This window comes from Pristiophorus japonicus, chromosome 4 (genome assembly GCF_044704955.1).
Source record: "Pristiophorus japonicus isolate sPriJap1 chromosome 4, sPriJap1.hap1, whole genome shotgun sequence".
Lineage (NCBI taxonomy): Eukaryota > Metazoa > Chordata > Chondrichthyes > Pristiophoridae > Pristiophorus > Pristiophorus japonicus.
In genome coordinates this window covers 240,139,227-240,166,371 of record NC_091980.1, presented here as the reverse complement: position 1 = coordinate 240,166,371, position 27,145 = coordinate 240,139,227, and the positions used below count along the sequence as shown (strand labels likewise).

The following is a 27,145-nucleotide window of genomic DNA, read 5'->3' as shown; positions in this document are numbered from 1 at the left end:
TAAAAACTTGCTATCCAATGCTATCTCCTGTTCTTGGTCTCGATTCTTGTGTCAAAGCCTGCCCTAAAGACGTCTTATGATTTTAGCTACATGTCTTCCTCTGTTTTATATTTTCCCAGGGTTTCCTTCCTGTGGAATTCGTGCCTTATCTCTTTTGTCCGTATCCTTCTTTGATCTCATGACGCCCAAGCCAGAAACCTGATTGTTTCAGAGTGTTATCTCCTTTTATGATGTCGCAAATGTTTACATTAACTTCCCCAAACTTCCTTCCATTTTCTTCGCAAGTAGTTCTGTTAAGCTAGTGAGAGAGGAAAAATTAAGGGGCTTCACAGCATTGAAAGTGGATCAATCCCCAGGCCCGGATGCAATGTATCCCAGGCTATTAAGAGCAGCAAAAGAGGAAGTAGCAGAGGCTCTGACCACCATTTTCCAATCCTTTCTGGCTACAGGTGTGGTGCCGGAGGATTGGAGGACTGTTAACTTTGTACCTTTGTTTAAAAAGGGAGAAAGGGATATACCGAGTAATTACAAGCCAGGCAGCCTAACCTCAGTGGTGGGAAAATTATTTGAAAAAACTATTTAGAAAGATACAGATTAATGAAGGACTGAGTATGGCTTTAAGGGAAGGTTGTGTCTGACTAAACTTAATTGAATTTTTTGAGGAGGGTAGTGTGTTTGATGTAGCGCATATGGATTTTAGCGAGGCTTTTGGTAAGTGCCCCCATGGCAGATTGGTCATGAAAGTAAAAGCCCATGGGATCCAGGGAAAAGTGGCAAGTTGGATCCAAAATTGGCTGAGGCAGGAAGCAATGGATAATGGTGGATGGGTGTCTTTGTGACTGGCAGGCTGTTTCCAGTGGGGTTCTGCAGGGCTCAGTATTAGGTCCCTTGCTTTTGTGTGGTGTGTGTGTGTATATATGAATGATTTAGACTTGAATGTATGAGGTATGATTTAAGAAGTTTGCAGATGATACTAAAATCGGCTGTGTGGTTGATAATGAAGAAAGCTGTAGACTGCATGAACTGGTCAGGTGGGCAGAACAGTGGCAAATGGAATTCAATCTGGAGAAGTGTGAGGAGATGCATTTGGGGAGGGCTAACCAGGCAAGGGAATACAGGGCTAACCAGGCAAGGGAATGAAGTGTAGAAGAACAGAGACCTTGGAGTGCAGGTCCACAGATCCCTGAAGGTAGCAGGCCAGGTAGATGAGATGGTTCAGAAGGCATACGGAATACTTGTATTCTATGCCTCGGCTAATAAAGGCAAGAGCAGGGAGGTCATGCTTGAACTGTAAAAACACTAGTTGGGCCACAGCTAGAGTACTGCGGGCAGTTCTGATCACCACATTACAGGAAAGAAGTGATTGCACTAGAGAGGGTACAGAGGAGATGTACGAGGATGTTGCCTGGACTGGAGAATTTTAGCTATGAAAAGATTGGACAGGCTGGGTTTGTTTTCTTTGGAGCAGAGGAGACTGCTGGGAGACCTTATTGAGGTGTATAAAATCATGAGGTTTGATAGTTGTTGGCAAGTACTTATTTCCCTTGGCAGAGGCGTCGACAACCAGGGTGCATAGATTTAAAGTAATTGGCAGGAGGTTTAGAGGGGATTTGAGGAGAAATTTCTTCACCTAGAGGATGGTAGGAGTCTAGAACTCGATGCCTGAAAGGATGGTAGAGGCAGAAACCCTCACCACATTTTAAAAGTGCTTGGATATGCACTTGAAATGCTGTAATCTACAGGGCTACGGTCCAAGAGCTGGAAAGTGGGATTAGGCTGGATAGCTCTTGTCGGCTGGCGTGGACACGATGAGCCGAAATGGCCTCCTTCCGTGCTGTAAATTTCTATGATTACTTCAAATCCTGCCTCGCTTTGTACATAAAATACATACACCAGTTCAAGTCTTAACTTTAAAAACAACAGATTATCACTTAGCAACATGGAGATTGTATATAGTACATACCTCCATAGGAAACCAAAACATTAGCAATTCTAATCGTGTGTCTGGTCCAAGGAGATGTTCCATCTGTAATTCCAACATAACCATTTAAGCGACACTTACTCAGCAATAACTTGCTCACCGATGCCCAGTTTGGGTTCCACCAGGACCGCTCTGCTCCAGCATTTTAGCATCTCCGTTTTAATAGCGTAACCATATATATTGTGGCGCTGGCCTTCTATGCCTCCGGCTCTTTCCTGGCTGCAGCAGGGGACATATGCAGCAAGACTCAATACAATGCACATCGCTGCATTTGCCACGTCACAAAGGCTCTGTATGCCTGCAGAATGGACTTGCTAACATTCCCAGTGAGCAGGGAGAGCCAGAATAAGCAGGCATGTGGCTTTGACAGAATTGCGGTCTTCCTGAGGGTTCAAGGAGCCATTGACTTCATACATATGGCCTTGCAAGCACCAGAGGCATTCAGAAACCAAAAGGGCTATCACACTCCCTAAACGTGCAGCTGGTGTGCGACCACACGCAGTGAATGCCCGCTATCCAGGGAGCGGACATAATCATTTCATCCTGCGTGAGAGCGCACTCATTGTTTCGGCCACCATGGGAAGGGCATGGCTGGTTGCTCGCGGACAAGGATACTGCTTAGCCACCTGGCTCATGATCCCCCTCGGCAACCCCACCACACAAGCGGAGCAGTGCTACAATGAGAGCCATACGGCCACCCGCAACATCGTCGAACAGACAATCTGGGTGCTCAAGCAGCATTTTCGATGCCTGGACTGCTCTGGAGGCAGCCTTCAATACTCCCCTCAACAGGTCCCTGAATTCATTGTGGTGTACTGCATGCTGCACAACTTGACCATCATGAGGAGCCAGGCATTGCCACGGGGGGTGGGGGGGGAAGGAAGAAGAGATGACAACGAACAGGAGCCTGGCGAGACCCTGAATGGCCACACCATCCACAAGGGAGGCAGCGTGGAGTTGCTGCCAAGAGCCGCATGTCAGCAGCTGATAATGGATCGGTTCTCCTGAATGAAGGCTGCAGCTAATACTGGCTGCACTATGTGCCACCATAATAGCACATCTCCGGTGAAGTTTGCAATGATACATAAGACATCAATGACAAATGATCAAAGTAACATTTTACTGAAACAAACAAGCCAACACCTCCCCTTCCCCCCCACCCCAAAAAGATGCAGACAAAATATAACATCCTGTTGCAATGCACTCAACAACAATGAAGAACAGCAATGTACTGTCACTATTTTACAGACAGGATTAACAACTTTCAGTGCATTCCCCCCCCCCCCCCCCCCCCCAAAACGTGGTCCTAGTCCTTAATCTGACTTGGCCTGAACTCCCTGCCCAGCCCACCATTTAACCCCCTCCCACGCCTACTGCTCCTCAGAGGCCTCCGTGCCTTCAGCAAGGCTGCTTGAGGACTGCTGTATGTGGCCAGACAGCCTGTGAGGACCCCCTGGACAATTTCTGGGCCTGGAAGATCCAGCTGTGGACGACTCTGCATTGGCAGCAGCAGTCTGTGATGGCTCAGGTGTGGACCACATTAGGTGCAAGGTCAGAATGACGGTGGTGGGAGTCTGTCATCTTGAAGGACCACACCTTCCATTTCCTGGGGGCCACTGCCACTCACGGGGCTGAGTCTCAGCATCCCGAGCGCGATGTGTGACCAGAAAAAGCAGGACAAATCCAATCCAGCCAATTACCACCTCGGCAGTCTACTCTCCATCAGCAAAGTGATGGAATGTGTCGTCAACAGTGTTATCAAGCGACACTTACTCAGCAATAACTTGCTCACCGATGCCCAGTTTGGGTTCCACCAGGACCGCTCTGCTCCAGACCTCATTACAGCCTTGGTCCAAGCATGGACAAAAGAGCTGAATTCCAGAGGTGAGGGCAGAGTGACTGCCCTTGAAATCAAGGTAGCATTTGACCTAGTATGGCATCAAGGAGCCCGAATAAAACTCGAGTCCATGGGAATTGGGGAAAACTCTCCACTAGCTGGAGTTATACCAAGCACAAAGGAAAGGTGGTTGTTGGTCAATCATCACAGCCCCAGGACATCGCTGCAGGAATTCCTCAGGGCCGTGTCCTATGCTCGAAGCAGCTGAAGATGGTTATCAGTGACCTTCCCTCCAAAATAAGGTCAAAAGTGAGGATGTTCGCTGATTGCACAGTGTTCAGTGCCATTCACAACTCCTGAGATAATATCCACATGTAGCAAGACCTGGGCAACATTCAGGCTTGGGCTGATAAGTGGCAAGTAACATTTGCACCCCACAAGTTCCTGGCAATGACTATCTCCAACAAGCGAGAGTCTAACCACTGTGCCTTGACATTCTCGTCGAATCGCCCACCATCAACATCCTGGAGGTCACCATTGACCAGAAACTTTACTGGACCAGCCACACACACATTGTAGCAATAAGAGGCCAGAGGCTGGGTATTCTGTGGCGGGTGTCTCCCCTCCTGACTCCCCAAAGCCTTTCCACATTCCAAAACACACAAGTTAGGAGTGTGTTTGAATACTCTCCACTTGCCTGGATGAGTGCAGCTCCAACAGCACTCAAAGCTTGACACCATCCAGGACAAAGCGGACTGCTTGATTGGCACCCCATCCACCACCACCTTAAACATTCACTCCCTCCATCACCGACGTACCGTAGTTGCAGTGTGTACCATCTACAAAATGCAGTGCAGCAACTTGCCAAGGCTTCTTCGGCAGCACCTTGCACACCTGCGATCTCTACCACCTAGAAGGACCAGGGCACCAGATGCATGGGTACACAACCACCTCCATGTTCCCCTCCAAGTCACACACCATCCTAACTTGGAAGTATATCACCATTCCTTCAATGTCGCTGGGTCAAAATCCTGGAACTTGCTCCCCAACAGCACTGGAAGTACCTTTACACACGGACTGCAGTAGTTCAAGAAGACTGCTCACAACCATCTTCTCGAAGCGAAATTGGGGATGGCCAATATAAATGCTGGCCTTGCCAGCAACACCCACGTCCCATGATGAAATTTATTTAAACTTGCTGGCCTGGTTTGGCACGGTCACTTCCCCGTTGGACAGTGAGGAACAGAAGATGGCAGCAGTCAGTGATCGCATGGCATCACCTAGCCTGTAGCGTGGCTTGTGTCTGCAATGTGATTACTGCTGACATGGCACGCGTCATCCCCTCTGGGACTCCACTATTGCTGCTGGAGCGCATCTGCCTCTGAGCGGCCAAGGATGGGCTCGCTGGAGTCTTCAAATGCGCAGGCACTGCATGAGGCTGCCTCTGCCACACTTGCAGCAAGTGCGTCTGATTTGCGGGATTGTACTCAATGCACCCATGAGGTCACGGTGCATTTCCGTGTTCTCCCTGGACATGGCCACCAAGTCCAGGTCCATGTCTGCCTGTCAGAGCAGGACTACTGGGCCGACTCATCCTCCAGGGAGCTGGCCTCTGAACTTCCTCTCCAGTTGGGCGTTGCTGTCGGCCACTGGGGCCAGGAGCATCAGAGTACTCAAACCCCTCAAAATCAGGCTTGTCCACTGATGTGTCCCCACTCGGTGGGACTGATGGGGTCTCCTGCTCAGGGAGCACACTGTCCTTCCTTCCCTCATCATCTTCCCCCGTGCCCAGATGTCAACAGCTCACTGGAAGGCTTCTGGCTGATCATCTGTAAGCACAAAGCAGCAGGGGAGGGGCAGGCGCAGATAAGAGGAAGGTGGCATTGGACATGTATTTGTAAAGGGGCTAGGCCACTTGATATTAGCGGGCAAAGAAGTCACATCAATCGCAAAAGCGATTCACATACCATCACTACCCGTAGGGGGCTGGGCCTCGCTGCCGGCCACAGTGCAAACTGGGGTGCCCATGTGGGCCGACACTGCTCCACGGTCAGCTCCTGCACCTCCGCCTCCGGTCCGCTTCTGCTCCCTCCAATTATGTGCTAACTTGGCTTACAATAAGAGCAAAAAGAAGGGTTGAGTAAGTGTGCAGCTCCTCTTGTGCCACATGTGCCTTCCATAGTTGAATCGCTGCCACTGTCTGGAAGTACCAATGTGTTCATTACAATCTGCGTGGTTGTGGACTGAGCTTGTAGAAAAACTGGGAGGAGGAGAGAGCCAGGTAGCATTGTGGTTCAGGGTGATGTTTGGGCAACGTATATCAACAGTGGAAGGGGAGTGCGAGGAGATGTCACAATGATTAGAGGACAAAAGGATCTGTGCCACCTGAATGGAGTGGGCGTGGCTGGAGAAGTGAGCCTCCAGCTTTCAGGTAACTTCAACAACTCGAACACGGGGCAGCTCCGCCAAAGACTTTACATTGTGTGAGACAGTGATCTTGCAACCAGGCCCGGGTCCATAAATGTAAAGGGTACTCACCCTGGTGACCTATGTGAGGATGTTAAATTTCTTGTGGCATTGGGTGGCAGTTCTAGCCACTGTCTGCTGCTGACACCTCCAGGGCTATCTTCCTCCAAATCCTTCTCAACACCCTTGGCACGGGCCTCCTTCCTCCCATTAGGTGCAGTGCAGGTCACCTTTCAATGGCCTGAGCTAAGGCCTCAGTGGCCGTCAGAGAAGCGGCGTGCTCTCTGTCCTCTTCCCCCCCCGCGCCATGTCTCCCACTCTGAAGTGGGCAGGTGCATCTGCGTATGTGTAAACAAAATCGGCACCCCTTAAACTTTTACTTGGGCCCGGGAAGCATCGAGCGCGTCTGCACATGCGCAAACCCTAGAGCATTTTATTGTGCTGCGATTTTCGGCTGGGGCGGCCAAGCACAGGTGTGTAATGCCTGATTTAGCACCCCCGATCATTGAACCTCAGTTTCAGCCAAATTTTAGACACTGGCACAAACTGTTTCCAAGCAATATCAGGACCGCCCTGCCATGATTAATGCCCCAAAATCTCTAAAGCCAAAAATCCAGCCCTGTGTCTCCAAACTTCTTGTCTGCAAACTTGAATATACAATTCTTTCTTCCTTTGTCCAAGTCATTGAACTGTATATAAAATTGAGGCCTCAGTACAGATCCCTGGGGGACACCACTTGACACATCTTGCAGCCCTTTATCCTGACTGTCCTCTACCTCCCAGCCAATTATCGACCATATCACAAGATTACATCCAATCTTGTGCACTCATTTTTGCTAATAAGTTTCTGCACAAGAGATTAACAAATGCGTTATGGCAGTCCTTAAGAGTTGCCCCTGTCCACCCTGCTAGTGATCTCCAAAATACTCAACTAGATTAATCCACAAACATGTAGACTTTCTTTGACCAACTGATGCTTGTCCAAGTGCTCAGTCACTCTGATGATCAATTTGAGTAACTTTCCACAATTGATAAACTGACAGGTCTGTAGTTACCTGGTTTCTCCCTCCCTAAAATAATGGTGCGGCATTTGGAATTTTCCAATCTAAAGGCACCATTCCTGAATATAGAGGGCATTGTATAATTATAATTATAATTATTGCATCTGCAATCTCCTCGCCTATTTGTTTTAATACCCTGAGGTGGAAACCATCGAGTCTTGGAGATTTGTCTATCTTTTGAGTCCAATTATTTTTGCTATTACCATTTTGTTCCTCCACTTGACTATTTTTAAGTTCCATTCTACTAGTATTTTATCTTCCTTCTACCACTGAAAACCGATAAAGTATTAATTTAACAAGTCTGCCATTTCCTCATTATTCATTATAGTCTCTCCTGCATCTATGTTTAGTGTCCACATTCTTAATTTTTTCTGTGAGCTTTGATATTCCTTGCCAGTTTTTAATTAATGCTCTCATTTTTGCACCTCATTACTTTCTTTGTATCCGTGCGTTGCTTTTTTCGCTCTGTCTGCTAGATTCCTACTTTTCCTTGCATTTGCGCCAGCCCTTTTTAGCTTGATACTGTCATTTGCCTCGTATGTTGACCATTATGGGTTTTGTATTGTACCAAAAATTACTTTACATATTTCCCACTGTAGATTTACACATTAACAGTTTAGCCAAGTTTTAATGTGGTCAATGTGTTATCATCCCTTCGAAGTTTGTCTTGCTTAAATTTTAAATCTTGGTTTGTAACTCTCCCTTCTCCTCTTCAAACCTGATATCAAATTCAATCATAATATGGTCACTATTTACAAGACTTGGTGTGAATTTTCCCACTCCACCCCTAAGTAGTTTAAATCTTTCCCTACTACCCTATTTAACCTTTTCAGGTGGGCATGGGTACCTCTGGTCTGGATAGCGATCATCCCAACTGTACAGCATTCCTTGGAAACAAAAATGGTCCCAGTATCTCAGGAATCTGGTCAATATTGCTTATGGGCAAAATTGAGAAATTTCTGACAATTTACTATCTCTTTCCTCCGGCGTGCACAGGCACTCTTGGTAAAAGAAAGTCGCACATCACTTGGATTATATTCAAGATTCATTTAAAACTAAATTGGCTTGTGCTCCATGCAAGCACATCTGCAGTTTTGCCTCTACTGTTTGAAAAGTTTAAGAACTTTTTTTGACAAGTCACTTATGTAAATTCTGCCTTTTTAAAGTAACCATTTGTTTTCCATCCGAAACAAAACCAGCACTGTTGTTCGTCAGTCTTGCAGCACAATATATTTTATTCACATGATCACAAGATAATGACATGGGGAAAGCCAGTCAGCCCATCCTAGTACGTTTTATTATACAACAGATTTTTTTTTAAGCTGACTGAATTTTAAAAACATGATCATTATGGGATAGTGCATTTTTTTTTATTGAATCAGTGGAGGGGTGCATTCTGGTGGCAACCTTCATTATCATGCATGTTTAGTATTGTCCAATTTGTGAAGCATTTGAACTAAGAGCCTGTATTGCTAAAGTGCATGTTTTATCAGCATTGTAACAACTATGCAATATTCGAGTTTAAAACAAAGTAATTTTCAATGTAACTAAAATAGCATAATGACTTTTTTGATTCCCAGTCACTCGTGCACAAATAAATATTTTTTTAAACGACCACTTTTTAGTTTTGTCTAATTTTCATTTGGTGCCAACTACAAAACATGGCGTGAGACTGATCTGCACTTTTTTGTCAGCATTGTGTTTGATATGGTTGTTCAGTCCTTTTTAATGTAAAATGTAATTGACTTGAATACAATTAATCCTGTTGTAACATTGTCGAATGAAAATCTTTTATAGGGATCAGGTGGAATGATCAACAGTCACAGTTTCAGTTCCAAGGCATACTTTTTCGATAATCCAAGACGGTATGATAGTGATGAAGATGATTTAAGTAGAAGCAGTGGCTCGAGAGGAAGGTGGGTGAAACTAGAGATAGATCTTCAAATCCTTAACCATTTGACACTTATGAAAGTGCAGTAATAGCCTTTTCGATAAGCATTCCTGATGAAGTATTGGCAATTGTAATCACTGTAAATGCATTTTATAGCTAACAATACTTTATTCTCCAAAAATAATTTATTGTGGGAGAAGAAACTAAAGAAGGAAATACTCTTTAGCATGAGCACCTTAGTCATGTGACCACAGATAATTGTCATAGTGTTCCTACATATGTTTTCTAACTCCCCTTTTTCAGATTGTCATCCTGGGTAAGACTTGCTTGGTTCTGTCATGCAGTGGACAAGTCTGGCAAGAGACTGGCAGAACTAATTTAATGTGCTGTGTTTTTTTTTAAATTCCCCCTTTATTCTTCCAGGAGTCATTTTTAAGAACAAAATTGTAAAGTGAGACAGGTGATGCCTTTTTACTTTAGGATGTATGATGTTGCTTTGGTAATCACCATTCAAAATTTGCAGCCTGAGGCAGTATCGGAACAAGTTTCCATTTTATCAGTTGCCAAAATGGCTCTAGTCACTGAGCTAGAAATTCGGTTCGCAGCGATAATATTTTTTCACCAAAATCAGCGTTATCGGAATGCTATCACTAAGGTTGTAAATTCAAGGTTTAATTTGTACAGTAAAAATAGGCGTTGCATAAGGATTCACGGCACAAATCATGAATTTTCTGCAACTTTAGTCAGACCGATGCCACTGCGCGTTGGGCCCAAGAGTGTGGAAAAACACCAAAAAATAAATAAATATAAATAAATTGGAAAAAAACACAAATTTACAAGACCATTATCTGGTGAATCGCTGCAAAAGAATAAACTAAAAACTAACTTGCCTTTTTTGCAGGTCTTCATACTGCTGCTCCAAGGGCTGCAACACAGGTTTCTCCCTAGTGGTCTCTTTCGTGCAAAATATGGGTGCGCACAGAGCCAAATTTTTGGCAAAAGCGATATTTTGAGTCTTGCACGGCAGCAGTCCTCTCTCCAGTGATATTTGATAACCGCCGCCATAAAACGTCACTGAAATTTCTGCCGACCGGGTTTTCGCCAAAAAAGTGAAATAGCACAAAGAACCCAGTCGCAAAAATCACTGAATTTCCAGCCCATAGAATCTAACTAAATCTGACCCCTGAACTTCTAGACAATTCCTGGGATATTGTGTTGAATTGACCTGGGGTTTTTTTCTACAGCATCAACTACAATTTCACACTAACCTTGGTTGGGGGACACAGTTTAAAATTTCAAATTTCTACCTTTTTTTCATTTCCTGACCAGTAAGAGTAATAACAAATAAGCAACTTTTTAATCTGCAAAGTTGCATGTAAAGTAATGCTTACAAGAATGTATTTTCCCAGCCAGCCCATATTGCTCATGGATATGGCTTCAGTTGCTCTGATGCTGTCATTCAGAGTATCTGCCAATTGTCACCAAGTTGATCATGTGATGAGGTCCTAATGTCAATCTTCAATATAATTCCATAAAAATAGAACTGGGGTAGAAAAAAAACTCCTGATTTAAAATGAAATTTAACATGGAGGGAAACCCCACAACGGAATTAAAAGCAATCTGCTTTCAGGCCTATATCTCATGATTCCCAGTGTTACAACTCTGCTTGAAAGATCTCCTAAGAGACTAACTGACTCCTACACTGTCTCAAATTGCATATTGAGAAGGTAAGTGGGTTGAGCTGAAAAATGGACAGGCTTGTGGGACCTGGTGGTGGTCTCCTGTTCCCAAAACAGTGCTGGGACCTCTGCACATGCGCGCTACAGTGGGCGCGCAAGTGCAGTAGCTCCAGGCGCCCAAAACTGTGTGGGAGGGGCCCGAAGCACGCAGCCCCTAGCCCTGGCCGAATGGCCTCACTGGGGCAGCGTGCATAAGGCTGCTTCCTCCGGACCCGACCCTACTTGACTCCCGCTCCCACCTCCCCCTACCGGACCGCCCGACCCAACCTCCGTTTCCCCCACTCCCGACCTTCCCCCCCTTCCCCCCCCCCCCCCCCCCCCCCCCAGCCGACCTCCGCTCCCGACCAATCTCCGTCCCGATCCGCGCTCCCGGACCCGACGCCACCTACCTGTCAATCCGGTAAGTCTAAGCTCGAAGTCTTGGGGCCCGGCCCGCCTCTCTCTCTCTCTCTCTCTCTCTCTCTCTCTCTCTTTCTCTTTCTCTTTCTCTTTTTTTCTCTTTTTCTCTTTTTCTCTTTCTCTTTCTCTTTCTTTTTTTCTCTCTTTTTCTCTTTTTTTCTCTTTCTCTTTTTTTCTCTTTCTCTTTTTTTCTCTTTCTCTTTTTTTCTCTTTCTCTTTTTTTTCTCTTTTTCTCTTTCTCTCTCTCTCTCTTTCTTTCTTTCTCTCTCTCTTTCTCTCTCTCTCTTTCTCTCTCTCTCTCTTTCTCTCTTTCTCTCTTTCTCTCTCTCTCTCTCTCTCTTTCTCTCTCTTTCTCTCTCTCTCTCTCTTTCTCTCTCTCTCTCTTTCTCTTCTCTTCCACCATCTTCCCCTCCACCCAGTCAGAAACACAGATAAAGACACACTGGGCGGGGGTGGGGGGGCATCCCAGCACGCTGTTGGAGGGCTCCTGGTGCTGCAGTCGGTAAGTAGAAAATGTTTTTTTTTATTATTTCTTATTAATTTTTTTTTGATTGGTTTGTTGGTTGATTTATTGATTTTATCATTTATTATTGATGATGGCTCTTTATTTGTAAAACTGAAGTTTAATGTTTGTAAACTTCCCTTTAAACCCCCCTCCTCCCATTCCCTACGCCTGATTTGTAACCTACGCCTGATTTTCTAAAGTGTAGACAAGGTCTTTTTGAGCGTACAAAAATCTTCACTTACTCCATTCTAAGTTAGTTTGGAGTAAGTTTTCACTGCCGAAACGTTGAAAACAAGCGTAAGTGGCCAGACACGCCCCCTTTTGAAGAAATAAAATTCTGTTCCAAAGTGAAACTGTTCTAACTGACTAGAACTGGAGCAAACTAAATGCCGAGAATTTGAATTTCTAAGATACTCCGTTCTACATCAGTTGCTCCAAAAAATCAGGAGCAACTGAGGCCGAAACTTGGGCCCCTTGTGTGGAGCAGCTGCCACCTTGCGCCAGAAATCATTTTCCTTCCATTACTGATTTATGTTTGGGATTGATACTGCTGGTGTCTGTTCGTTTAGCTCTGATGCTGACTGAAAATAAATTGCAATGAGTAAGGCAGAAATAGCCGCCACTTGCAGTGGAATTAGCCATGATTTGCAGTTCTATACGATGAAAGGCTGAAAAGATACGGATAGAATCATGGAGCACAAAAGAAGGCTATTCAGCCCACTGTGCCTGTGCTGGCTCTTTGAGAGAGTTGTCCAATTAGTCCCCTTTTTCCCCCTTCAAGTATTTATCTAATTCCCTTTTGAAAGTTGTTATTGAATTTACTTCCGCCACCTTTCAGGCAATGCATTCCAGATCATCATAGAAATCTACAGCGTAGAAGGAGGCCATTTCGGCCCATCGTGTCCGTGCCAGCCGACAAAGAGCCACACGGCTCTCTGTCAGCAGCCCTGAAGGTTACATATAAACCTATGATCAATGGCGGAAAGGTAAAGAGCGTCCGCTCCACACAACTGCAACACCCCTTGGACCGAAACATTCTGTACTCCACCCCAACCGGGGCCATGTGACCTCCTGGGAGAGGCAAAAACCAGATTTAAAAACCCAGGCCAATTTGGGGGAAAAAAATGTGAGAAAATTCCTCTGATCCATCCAGGCGATTGAAACTAGTCCAGGAGATTGTACTCAATTCGCTGCAGTACTTGCCATCATATCTGCACCAGCCAGCAAGAGGTTATCCAGTCTAATCCCACTTACCAACTCTAGGTCCATAAACCCTGCAGGTTACGGCACTTCAAGTGCCCATCCAAGCATCTTTTTAAATGTAGTGAGGGTTTCTGCGTCCACTACCCTTTCAGACCCCCACAGCCCTCTGCTTGAAGCAGCCTCCCCTCAAATTCCCTCTGAACCTTCCATCAACCACCTTAAAACTATGCCCCCTCGCAATTGGCCCCTCCAAGGGAAATAGGCCCTTGCTATCTACTATATCCAAGCCCCTCAAAATTTTGTACACCTCAATGAGGTCTCCTCTCAGCCTCCTCTGTTCCAATGAGAACAAACCCAGCCTATCCAATCTGTCCTCATAACTAAGATTCTCCATTCCAGGCAGCATCCTAGTAAACTTCCTCTACACCCTCCCTTATGCAATCACGTTCTTCCTATAATACAGCAACCAGAACTGCACACAGTACTCCAACTGTGGCTTAGCTAGAGTATTATACAATTTAAGCATAACCTCCCTCCGTTATATTCTATGCCTCGGCCAATAACGGGATGGTTTTGTATGCCGCCTTAACCACCTTATCCAACTGGCCTGCTACTTTCAGGGATCTGTGAACAAGCACTCCAAGGTCCCTTTGTTCATCTACACTAAAGTGGCTTACTGCTTAATGTGTGTACCCTTTCCTTATTAGCCCTCTCCAAGTGCATTACCTCACACTTCTCCGAATGAAATTCCATTTGCCACTGCTCTGCCCACCTGATCAGTAGATTGATATCCTTCTGCAGTCCATGACTTTCCTCTTCATATCAACCACACAACCAATTTTAGTCTCATCTGCAAATTTCTTAATCATACCCTCTATATTCAAATCTAGATCATTGATGGATACCACAAAAAACAAGGGACCCAATACTGAACCTTGCAGAACCCCACTGGAAACATCCATCAACAGTTACCCTTTGCTTCCTACCTTCAAACCAATTTTGGATCCAACTTGCCACTTTGCCCTGGATCCCATGGGCTTTTACTTTCGTGACCAGTCTGCCATGTGGAACCTTATCAAAAGCTTTGCTAAAGTCCACATACACTACATTGTACGCACGACCCTCCTGGTTATCTCCTCACAAAAATTCAATCAGGTTAGTCAAACACTCTCTTCCCTTAACAAATCCATGCTGACTGTCCCTAATTAATCTTTGCCTTTCCAAATGTAGATTTATACTGTATTTCAGGATTTTTTCCAATAATTTTACCACCACTGAGGTTAGGCTGATAGGCCTGTAATTACTTGATCTATCCTTTCTCCCTTCTTAAACAAGGGTACCACATTAGCAGTCCTCCAGTCCTCTGGCAACATGCCCAAATCCAAAGAGGACTGGAAAATGATGGTCATTGCCCCTTTCCTTTGGGAGGACACAAAGTATTCATTAAGAACCACACCAACATCTTCTGCCTCCACACAAAGATTACCCTCATGGTCTCTAATGGCCCTATCCTTTCTTTAGTTATCCTCTTGCTCGTAATATATTTATAGAACATCTTTGGGTTTTCTCTAATTATACTGGCCAATAATTTTTCATGCTTTCTCAGCATTCCTAATATCCTTTTTAATTTTACCTCGACTCCCTATATTCCTCAAGTTCCAAAATACTGACAGTATTTAGCTGTCAGTATATGACACAAGCTCCCTTTTTTCTTCTTTATCCTCCCCTGTAAGTCCCTAGACATCCAGGATGCTCTAGAATTGTTGTTCCCACCCTTTAAGAGCACATATTTGGCCTGAGCCTTCCGGATCTCCTCCTTGAATGCCTCCCACTGTTCCAACACTGATTTACCCACAAGTAGCTGTTTCCAGCCCACTGGCCAAGTCACTCCTCAACTTAGCAAAGTTAGCTTTTCCCCAATTTGGGACTTTTATTCCTGGTCTATCCTTGTCCTTATCCATAACTACCTTGAATCTGACTGAATTAAGGTCACTAGCACCCAATTACCCTCCCACTAATACCCCTTCCACCTGCTCAACTTCATTCCCCAAAACTAAATCCAAAACTTCCCCCTCATTGGGCTTGTTACATATTGACTAAAAAAAGTTCTCAAGAATTCCGCACCCTCTGTATCCTTTACACTATATTTGTTCCAATCAATATCAGGATAGTTAAAATCACCTATTACTGCCCTATGTTTTTTGGACGTCACAGCAATTTGCCTACATATTTGCTCCTCTATCTCCATCCCACTGTTTGGGGGTCTATAAATACATGCCCAGCAGTGTGATCGTCCCTTTTTATTTTTCAATTCAACCCGTATGGCCTTATTTGATCCCTCTAACATAACGTATATCCCTCCTCTGCTGTAATAGTTTCTTTAATCAATATCGTGACCCTCCACCCCCCCCCCCCCACCTTTTTTAGTCCTCTCTCTGCCTTGTCTAAAAATCCTGTAGCCAAGAACATTGATCTGCCAAACATGCCCCTCTTTCAGCCATGTCTCTGCAATGGCTATAATGTTATACTCTCAAGTGTCCACCTCTGCTCTTAGCTCATCCGCCTTATTCGCTATGCTCCTTGCATTAACATATATACCATTTAGCACAGGAAGACCACTTTGATTACTACTTACTAACCCTTGTTTCCTCTGTCTTACAGATTTGTTTTCTAAATTCTTGCTATCCAATTGCAGCTTTACTTCCTTCCTTATTGAATTTGTGTTCTGGTTACCATCCCCCTGCCAAGCTAGCTTAAACTCCCCAACAGCATTAGCAAAACTCCTTGAGGATATTGGTCCCGGTGCCTTTGAGGTGCAACTGTCCAGTTTGTACAGGTCCCATCTCCCCCAGAAACCGTCCCAATGTCTCAGGAATTTAAAGCCCTCTCTCCTATACCAATTCTCCTGCCATGCATTCATCCTCTCTTTCCTTCTATTCTTGTACTCATTAGCACGTGGCATCAGTAGTAACCCGGAGATTACTGCCTTTGAGGTCCTACCCTTTAATTTTCTTCCTAGCTCCCTAAATTCTGCCTGTAGGATCTCATCCCTCTTTCTACCTATGTTGTTGGTCATGATATGGACCACGACCTCTAGCTGTTTACCCAACAGAACTCTGTAACTTTTTTTAAATCTCCTCTCATTTCTGGTTCTTTTGCCAATTACCTTAAATCTATGTCCTCTGGTTACTGACCCTTCTGCCACTGGAAACAATTTCTCCCTATTTCTATCAAAACCCTTCATGATTTTGAACATCTCTATTTAAATCTCCCCTTCACCTTCTCTTCTCTAAGGAGAACAATCCCAGAAGGCAAGAAACTGAGGGACAAAATAAACCTGAAAAATTAAAGATATGAGCTAATCGCATTCCATATCTATAGACAATAATTTATTTAAAATATAAGATGTCAACCAATTTATTTAATCTAAAGTTCACCAATTTACTTTGCTTCCATTCTGGAGGTTTGTGCACCCTGCTTATCTTTAAATGGAGACGAGTACAATTAAGTATACCAACTTTTTCCTATTGCTACTCCAATTTCTTCTAATGGCAATTGCTCCTGTTTGGATACTGTTCCACAACTGCTGGTTGCTCTCTGAAACCTTACCGAATGGCGCTTGATCATGTGCAAGGTTAGACATGGAGTGTTGGTGGGCAAATCTGTTGAACACAATCTCGTCCTTGCCCATCATCCCCATGCCCTTTTGAGCAGAGATTGCTGGACAGCAGTCAGGAGCAAGAACCCTGCCTGACGAGCAGCAGTTCACCTCCGCCCCACCCCAATATATGCACTGTCCGACGATCCATTAACTCAGCACAGACTCCATCATACAAATTTTAGCACAGAAGCAGACCAATGTGTCTGTACTAGTGCAAGCTGCTCAAAAAAAAAACTATCTAATCTAATCCCAGGCCCCCACACTTTCTTCATAGCCTGTGATATTTTTCATAAGTATTTGTTTAATGCCATCTTAAACGCTGTGTTCAATGTCTCCTTCTGATTGTCTTTCATATTCTTAAAAATATCCTTTGCATGAAAAATATTTACTTTAAGTACTAATGCCCTCCTTGTTATTGAGGCACTGGCTAGCTGGAATCTATTTTCCCCTCAAGCCCTTTCAAAACTTTGAACACTTCTATTGGACTTTTTTTTTTAGAATAAGGAACAATCTAAGTTTTTCAAGTCTCTTATTGTAGCTATATCCTTTTAACCCTGGTATTATACCTGGATGCATTTCTTCCATGGCTCAATATCCTTTAATAATGGGATGCTCAAAACTCAACACAGTACTCCAGCTGTGGTCTAGCCAATGTCTTGTATAGATTCATCCTTTGTTTTTGTATTCAATTACCTTGTATGTAAACGCACAATCCCTTTTTCCACCTGTTGCTCTGCCTTTCAAGGTTTGTATAATCTGCATTCCTAGATCTCTGTTTGCCAACTGCATGGAGAAATCGGAGTCCTTTTTGGTTTGTATAATTGGTTTTCTTTTACCAACTGAGCCCTCAAAGCCCTGGGACATTGTAAAGAATGGGCAGTGGAAAAACTTGACCAGTAATATTTAACTGGCAGATCTCCATTTCAAAGGTTAGTGTGTGATCATTTGGCCACTAAACTTAAACATAACATTTAAATACCCTTAAGCTAATCTCCCAATAGATTTATTATTGACTGATTGAAGTGCTTTCCTGACGTGATGTGCCTAAACAGGGTTGTGAAAGCAATAGCAGAAAATAAACTTTATGCAAATTCATTTCTCTGTAGATATGTAACAAAACCTGCACCTCAATAACATAACATAAGAAATAAGAGCAGGAGTAGGCCATTTGACCCTCGAGCCTGCTCTGGCATTCAATAAGATCATGGCCGATTTGATCATGGACTCAGCTCCACTTCCCTGCGCTCCTCATAACCCTTTATTCCCTTATCACTTAAATCTGTCTATCTCCGCCTCAAACATATTCACTGAACCAGCCTCCACAGCTCTCAGGGGCAGATAATTCCATAGATTTACAACCCTCAGAAGAAAGTTCTCCATCAGTTTTAAATGGGTGGCCCCTTATTCTAAGACTATGTCCCCTAGTTTTAGTTTCCCATTTGAGTGGGAATATCCTTTCTGCATCCACCTTATCGAGCCCCTTCATTATCTTGTGTTTCAATAAGATCACACCTCATTCTTCTGAACTCGTGTGTATTGGCCCAAACTACTGAACGTTTCTTCATAAGTCAACCCCTTCATCTCCGGAATCAACCTTCTCTGAACAGCCTCCAATGCAAGTATATCCTTCCTTAAATACAGAGACCAAAACTGTACACAGTACTCTAGGTGTGGCCTCACCAATACCCTATACAGTTGTAGCAGGACTTCTCTGCTTTTATACTCTCTCCCCCTTGCAATAAAGGCCAACATTCCATTTGCCTTCCTGATTACTTGCTGTACCTGCATACCAACTTTTCTGTTTCATGCACAAGGACTCCCCAGGTCTCTACTGCAGCACTTTGTAATTTTTCTCCATTTTAAATTATAATTATTATAACACATGTAAACTGTTCTTCACTAATTTTGTTTTCTGCTAGCATGGAGGACAGAATAGCAATTTTCAGTGCTATTGTTGCAATCTGATTCTATCTGAATGCTAATAAACAAACCCATCTCATGAGCGAGAGTAATTTTTGTATTTCTATTAAAGTATAAACACAGTACCACAATTGAAAACTGGTAGTGTATGAAAAATGAGTAGACCAATTGGCATTACAACTTGTATGTTTGCAGTAAGGCTATGTATAAAAATCCTATACAATTAGCGTAATACTCTTTTTTTTTTTCACTTATCCTCCACAATGTGGTGCTACTTATTAGAACAGATAACTAATGGGAATCTTTTCTTGAGAGTTTGCTTGTAGCAGCATTGTGAAATATTCTACACTCAATGCATCAATGGCCTATTTCTGACAACCCTCCCTCCCTCATCTTTCTATTAGCAGCAGTTTGATAACACGCACAAGTTTTACTGAATTTTGATTTTGCCATGGAATCCTCTGATTCAGCTATTGGCCATTTTGTAAACTTTTTCTTCCCCTCTCCCCATAGTTGCAAAGTTATGTTTTTTTTTAATGCTCCAGAGAGCATTTTTTGCCCTTGAGAATGGAGGATAAGATAATTCTCATCAGAGCTGAATGTCTACCTCTTTTAAAGCTAACTTGTTTTAGGTGATACCAGTATCAGCATTATTAATTTTGTGCACCCTGACTTTGGGTATTTGCAACAGATGGTTATGAGAAGTCTACATTGCATCCCTTCACACAACTTTAAAGAATGTGAAGCCAGCTCATAGTTGCCAGTTGACTGCCAAAAATACTGGATATTAATCCTCCGTAAAGGTTAATGTTTCTTGATGATTCTCCTGTGATAACTGAACAAGACCTTACGAGTTGAGTACCAGCTGGATCTTTAAAAGCAGAAGTACCTGGGTTTTCTCTTGATCGACATTGTAATTTTGTCCTTTTCCCCCACACTCTAACCAGCACCTTGGCCTAGTCAGGCTATAAAACATTTGTATGACTGGGGTTACAGCATTGTAATTTTTGTTTTTATCCAGACACCATGGTAATTGAATAATTTATCTTTTTAACTTCATTATCCTTGGTGATCAATGCCTCGATTTCAAAATTCTCATCCTTGTTTTCAAATCTCTCCGTGGCCTCACCCCTCCCTATCTCTGTAAACTCCTGCAGCCCCCCACCCAGAGATGTTTGCTTTCCTCTAATTCTATCCTCTTGCACATCCCTGATTTATAATCACTCAACCATTTGGTGGCCGTGCCTTCTGTTGCCTAGTCCCCAAGCTCTGGAACTCCGACTAAACATCTCTGCCTCTCTGCCTCTTTCCTCCTTCAAGACGCTCCTTAAAACATACCTTTGACCAAGCTTTTGTTCACCTGCGCTAATTTCTACTTATGCGGCTCTGTCACAATTTTTATCTTCCAATACTCCTTGGGACGTTTCACTATGTTCAAGGCACTTTATAAATACAAGTTGTTATTGTTCAACCCACACTACTGTTTGTTGCTTATGTCACCTCTTCCCCTGCCCCCCCACCAGATGGACATTGATATCAGTTGATAATATTTCCCTCTGATGACTTGATCTCCAATCTTCTTGGTAAAGTTTTGGATAAATCAACAGTTATAAAGTCTTTCATATGTAGCTCTGCTGTTACAGCTCTGATTGGAACTAGAACCCACATTTTTTTTTTAAATGTTCTTGTTACAGATCCTCCTTACATATGTTATCTTTGATTCTCAACCAAACATTTAAGACTCTAGTTCTGCCCCTAGTCAGATGTTCCTTGTCCAAATGAATTGTGACAAGTCCCTTATCCAGGTTAACAACTTTCTTTTCCTACCCCCTCTTTCCCCACCACCTCCAGTGAAAGATTAGCAAAAAAGGTAAAATGGGAGAGGATATGAAACATTGCTTATCAAATCTACTCTGAAGTTCTACCACCAGGAAACAGTGGAGATGTCATCGGCACAGAACTGTTTGGGCCAACCTACTTTTTCACATGCACAACATCTTGTAAACTGGAATGTTTTCATTACCTTCTGTTGACTCTCTAGAATTAAGGATGTAATTGGTAGCCCAGCTAATCCTGTCTCCAAGTAAAAGAGTACCCTGATAAAGATAAATTACATTTTCTCAAGTTGAGACACAAAGCTGTAGAGATGCCAACAGGGGATCAAATTTTCCCTTGTATGACCTTTAAACTCTGCTGTCTGCCTCAAGTCAAATTGGATTTTGGTGACTATTCATTGATACCAGGCAAACTGCTTTTTAAAAAAAAAAAAAGTTGAATCCAACACTCGATTTTTTTTTTTTAATTCATGGGATGTGGGTGCCACTGGCAAGGCCAGCATTTATTGCTCAACCCATTTCAGAGGGCAGGTAAGAGTCCACCACATTGCTGTGGCTCTGGAGTCTCAAAGGCTAGACCAGGAAAGGACAGCAGATTTCCTTCCCTAAAGATATTAGTGAACCAGTATTGGTACTAGCTTTTTAATTCCAGGTTTATTTAATTAACTGATTTTAAATTCCCCAACTGCTATAGTGGGATTTGAACTTGCATCTTCTGGATCATTAGTCCAGGCCTCTGGATTACTAATGCAGCAACATAACCACTATGCTACTGTTCCCTGTCTGGAAAGACTGGAATGTTAGTCATTCTCAAATCTACCATCAACCAAAGTTATGCCTTAAATTTGAGGGTTTTTTAAAGAAACTTGTTAATAGATGTTAAGATGGCCAATGCTGCTAATGAGGATTTTGTCTTGTGGTTGAAAAATTACTTCCACCTCCAGGTTTAGTAAAGGTTGCCAAGGAAAATTAAGAGTTTATCATTAGTCACATCAAGGAGCAGGAGGTTTGCACCCTTTGGTGGGCCTAAGAGTCGTGAACAAATTGATATGAAAAAAGTTAGGATGAGAATCATTTGGGCAAGACATTTAGATAATCCAGTTGACTTCAAATATGTATCTGTTTATCAGGATCTCAACCAAAATAAGCCCAGTTGGATGTTTTATATATGTTTGAGATGATAATTTGAAATATGAGAAAATGTAGCACCCTTCTTCTCTGCACCCCCCCCCCCCTCCCCCCATATTAACCTGGGTGAGATCAGTTATCAGTTGAGCTTCAATTGTCTTCAGCACCCCTGGGCAAGGGGGGGGTGGGTGGTGCGGGGGAGAGGAGAAGAAATACCTATTATTCCGGATCACCATCCAGGAACCCTGCTCAAAGGTCTGTGTATGGGCATCAGATGTGGACAGGATCAGGCTTGACTTCCACAACCAAAGCCTGCCGACACTTGAGCGAGATACTGAAGGCCTGCTAACAATTGTGGAGCTACACCTCAGCAGGAATTGGCAGCTTCAGGTAGAGAGCAGAGTAAATTGGGAGCAAAATGTAGCACTGAAGGAACTGATAATTTCATAGTCTATCGTTTGGTACCCATATTCTTTGACTTGGAACAGCAACATGAATTGGGGCAGGGGACTCATTTGTATTTGAAGAATATGCCCCTCTCGCTCTGTTACATCTTGACTGTGCGACACATGCCTCCAAAAGATTGTCCCTTGTTATCACCATTAGTGTCTTCTCAACAGTGTCTGTATCCCCATATGGTTTAGGATGTCATGGTTCCTTCATTTTACCCAACGCTTGATTTCTGACCGTAATACTGTCACTAAATGTGCAAGAACTCTAGTCATACTACACGATGACGCAAACACTCTGTCTCATCAATTTTCATATTCTAATAGTTATCCATCACCTGTTGAGCAACAAGACCAGAGGTTGTAGAGATGTGTATTTTCATCTTGGGATTTCCTGACATCAACTCCTGATCTCACTCACCCCAAACTTGCTGACCGTTCCCCACAGACAGACAGAGTGTGAGTCTAAAGGAGAATTAATGATTATGTTGTAATGGCACTGACTGATGTCTGGGAGCAGGTCAACTGTCTGCATGTCAGAATAATTTGGGAAAGGGCCAAAGCAGAGGATAAAAATGTTAACTGCTAAAATTAAGTTTTCTTAAATTTTTTTCCTAATGTTTTTAAAGCATCCTATCCACAACACCACAAGGCACTGGTTGGTATGGAGCCATCCATAGGAATAGCAATTACAATGTAGTGTCTCACTTGCTGAATGGACCTCCAACAGCTACAGCACCACTTCTCTTCGCTTATGGTAATATCCAAAACAACCACCACCATAACTATTACTCCACTCCACAAAACCATTACTCAACACCACAGAACTAATGGGAATCTACAGTTGCAGTTCTGTGGAAATGTTTACCTGATGGTTTGCATAGGCAAAGAATGATTGAAAGAATTCTATTTGTGGCACTATATGAAAGAAAAAAAAAATCAATGAAGTACCTTCAGAACTGCATCAGTGACTACAAGAGAAGCTTAGAGATGTCCTGTAGCATTGCAGCTTGCTTCGACTGTAGTAACTTGGACTGCATATTGCACTTTTACTTGCACTTGCAATCTGAACAAAATTCCAGAATGAATCTTGATACTCTAATCAATATTCCAAATTTTTGGAAGGTTTTTAGAATTAATCTGGGCTGGGCAGAAGGAACTATTTTCTTAATGACTTGATCATTCTAAACTTTGTGTTTTAATGTAAGAATCGGTTTATGTAAAGCAGAGATAATATCCAAATCTGCCATTTTAAGCTAATCGAATTGCTGTTTTAAATACATTACTACTGTGATGCACGTATTTCAGATATTCCTATAGACATGTTAATCTGCACATGGTCTTGTACCTTTTTGGTCATGGGTATACAGTATTGGCAAGTTTGGTTGTATTGTGTTTCCAAAACTCTAATCTACTAGATTTAAAGCCTAACTTGGAATTTTGCTTAAAAAGTGATCAACAAAGCATTTGAATGTAATGTATGATGTGATATTTTACTATTTGCCATTTGAAATCCTATATATGGGCTAAAGATCTGTGACATGTGATGACTGACATCTGTAAATGTACTAATATTGCCACGTACTACTGTAGCCCAAAGCCATTAGCATTATCTTAAGAACCTATTTTGATATAGTAGAGTTGCATGTTTAAAGCAAAATCTCATTACCCAAATGATATTTTGGTCATCTGGGGTTTCTTTGTTTTTGAGGGCTGGTTTCTTCAAACAAGGATGACATTATTATTGGGTTTCATTGTCTGTGTAATTTCAAACATGTGTAATGTAATAACAGTGTACACAGCATGTGTTTTTTTTGTACACTCTTTAATATTCCGTGAAACAACCAGATATTTAAGTACGCTACACAACAATTGTAGGGCACAGATTAAAATAGACCTTGATGTAGGTGCAACACTAAACAACTTTGCACATTTTTGCACCTTTTTGAGAGTATTCATTAAAGTAGTATACCTCTAATTTCAGCAAATGAATGTGAATTATTGGCTATTAAACTGTTTTTGACTCAGTTTTGAATGTGCTGCATTAATATCTAGTTATTGGGCTGGAAGCTGTACAATTTGTGTGACTCAGGCAGGACCTTGATGGAATACTTCAACAAGACAAGTCTCTACTAAATGTCTCTCTAAATCTGCACTTAAGGTGTGCTAAATTTGCACTGTTCAGTTTCAAAAATATTACTGCTTGCTATCTTGTAGAGGCTTTACATAAAGTTTTCCAACATTAAAGTGGTACAAATTCATTGGAAATCCAATGTAAGCAAAATGAATCTTACCTGACTAAAAATGGATTTTGTAGCATTGGATATGAGTGTTTGTATGGATTTAACATGTATACTTTTAATGGGTAGTCACTTAAAAATGGCCAAAAATGTTTTGACCTTTGTATATTTGGTCCATCAAGGATGACTCTTGGAGTTTGCGATCTTACAGATGCAGAAGTGCAATTACTTGTATATTAGTTGCCAATATTCCCCAAAATACTATTGCTATCATTCTAAAGCTCTGGTGTCTCAGAAGAAATCCTGAGGCCTAGATTTCTTTTACAATTTTTATTTGAATGTTTGGGGTGAGGAAAGACAGACAGAAAGGAGCTCATTAATAATTGTTTTACAATCTACAAAATTAATTTCTCTTTTTTTGCAATTGCGTTAACCTTACTTAATTTGCACTTGTAGTTTCTAGCTGAACTTCTTTTAGTACTAGTTTTAAAATTTGTGCCCTGCTGTATTGTGTAGTTTTTAAACGTGTGCATTCCTTTTGGAGAATGTGCATATGCATCAGTCATTACATGTATGAATGTGTAGTAAAGACCAATCTCTTTTGGGGGGGGGGGGGAAAGGAAAGTACGAGTTGCTGAAAATCACTTATCTTTCTGAAATACTTGTGATTTTAGTATGCTTACATAAACCAATTGAGAACATCAATAGACTAATTAAATCGAGATGGCCTCTTGATGGAAACTCTGTCCAGTCTTCACATTGAGATACTTGGTTTCTTCAGATGCTCCAAAAGTAGATTTGTGACCAATAAAATGCTATTTGTGGAGGGGTGGTGTTATGGGGAGAAATAAAGGGAAAACAAAGAACTACAGTTCAGGATTACAGCAAATTAACTGTGGATTGGTTCTGTCTTTGAGTAAAATTGGACCTCCTGATCCATGTACATTCTCAAGAAAAATAGCAGGATTTGTCATGCAGGACTGCTTCAAAGATTTAAATCGTGCCTGTCAGTAATAGCTAATACTCTGGTGATTTAATTTTTAATGCATGCTATTGCTGATTTATAGCAGCCATTTATCTGCTATAAGATTTATATCTCGCAGACATACTATTCTTCAAGCAATGTATTTGTACTTTAGTGAATAAATTGATTTTAACATTGTGTAGAATTTAATCCAACTGCTTAGTCTTATTTTTTTAAACTAATGTAAAAGTACAGTATCTTTAGAAATATTTGATCCTACTTGTTGAAATGCTAAATTAAAAATTCTTAATTTTGAGCCACCAGATATGAATATAAGTTTATTTCACATCATTTCAAACCTGCCTGTCAGCATTTTGCTAATACAAATATTAATTTGTTTAGATTTAAATTCTGTACTTCTAATTAATTCATATATAGTTATTTTTGTATTTTTCACAGTAGCAAATTTAGCACGCTTAATGAACCAAGAGCTCATTCTAATTGTATTTTCCATCCAGTCCATGAGTGACTTATCTAGCTGGCAATCAGTCTGAGGATCAAATACTTATCTCAGTGCTGTATGAAGTCTTCTGTGAACCAGAATCTGAACAAGCAAACAAATGTTACCCCTACCTTGGCTTGACTTGTGATTTGTAAGTGATCTGCTGTGAAGTTTTGATTTTCTATGATCTGAGCCTGTCTGTTTTGACAGTTATCATTTGTTTCTGTCTGTGTAACAAGGTAAAACTCACCAACTTTAACCTGTTTCATTGTGTTTTTATTAGTATTGATATCAGGACAGAAACATTGATGAGCATTTCAACATAAAATGATTCCTTATTATTCCCATCATTCTTCTGTATCTAAATTATTTTTCTTAACTTTTCACTTTCAGTAACTTTTCAATATTGAATATTTGTAAAGCTTTCCATGTAACTGTTAAACCTACAAAGTCTGTCTGTGTGGGCCTATCCAAGGGTAGCTACTGTTAATACTAATGGTTTAGCTGTAAAATTTACCACTGCATTTGTAGTGTTGACCTAAAGCTGTTCTCAAGGCTTTATTTTATTGTGGCCAATGAATGTAATGGATTTACTATGTAATTGATTGAATTGTAACAAGCACTACCATATTTAAATAAATGTTTTATGGCATTCGTAAAGGGAAGATGTTGGTATTTAAATTTAATTGAATAGCTTTACAATCTTGAAGATTACAAAATCTAATGTCTTGGTTTTGTGCAATGATGCAAGTCACAGGGCTAAAGTTGATAGCAAAATAATTAACAATATTCACTTCAAATTGAGGTTTATATTTCCATTGTGGGGAGAGGGTGAGACAAATGATTACTTCCTGTGCTTTAATTTATATCATTCTTGAAAAACTCCTTTTTATTGAGGCTAAGTTTAGAAATATTGGCATTGAGTTCCTGGAGATGTGCCCAATGAAGAGTGTCCCAAACAGAGTCCACTGCTCTTTGTGCAATCTCTACTCCATTTGGTTCAGGTGCCGACTAGTTTTGATGTAAGAAGTCCAGGTACAGATCGGCAATGACTCAGGCTCCCAGTTGAGTTGTCTCACTCACACACAATCTGAGTCCAAAGCAGATTCCAAGGAGATATGGAGGGAGATCGGGTCTATTATAAGTGGAATTGAATGGGTGGGGGGGGGGCCTGATCACTCCTTGTGCAGGGGGGGTTTGGTTGTAGATAGTGACAATCAGCAGATTGTATGTGTTTATTACAGGTAGGATATTAGGGCATTATAGCTACTAACCTAATGACTATATAAGTTACTGTATTACTGTTGGTTATGAGGAATCTTGACTATTACCAGTATTACTATTTATTATCGGTACAATTTCAG

At 42.0% G+C, this 27,145-nt stretch overlaps 1 protein-coding gene across 2 annotated transcripts in view; it reads left to right on the top strand.

Annotated features, from left to right (window-relative positions):
• The window catches only part of gpr137c (G protein-coupled receptor 137c), a 65,001-nt gene extending 39,574 nt beyond the window's left edge, over positions 1-25,427 (top strand). Inside the window, exons 6-8 of one of the 2 annotated variants that reach the window (XM_070879209.1) lie at positions 9,143-9,261; positions 13,973-14,237; positions 22,705-22,841. In XM_070879209.1, the coding sequence (XP_070735310.1) occupies positions 9,143-9,261; positions 13,973-14,237; positions 22,705-22,755 (435 nt within the window). In that variant the 3' untranslated portion in view covers positions 22,756-22,841. Of the gene's footprint in view, positions 1-9,142; positions 9,262-13,972; positions 14,238-22,704 lie in introns of both variants that reach the window. The other variant, XM_070879210.1, reaches the window with a different exon arrangement.
• The last annotated feature ends 1,718 nt before the right edge of the window (positions 25,428-27,145 follow it).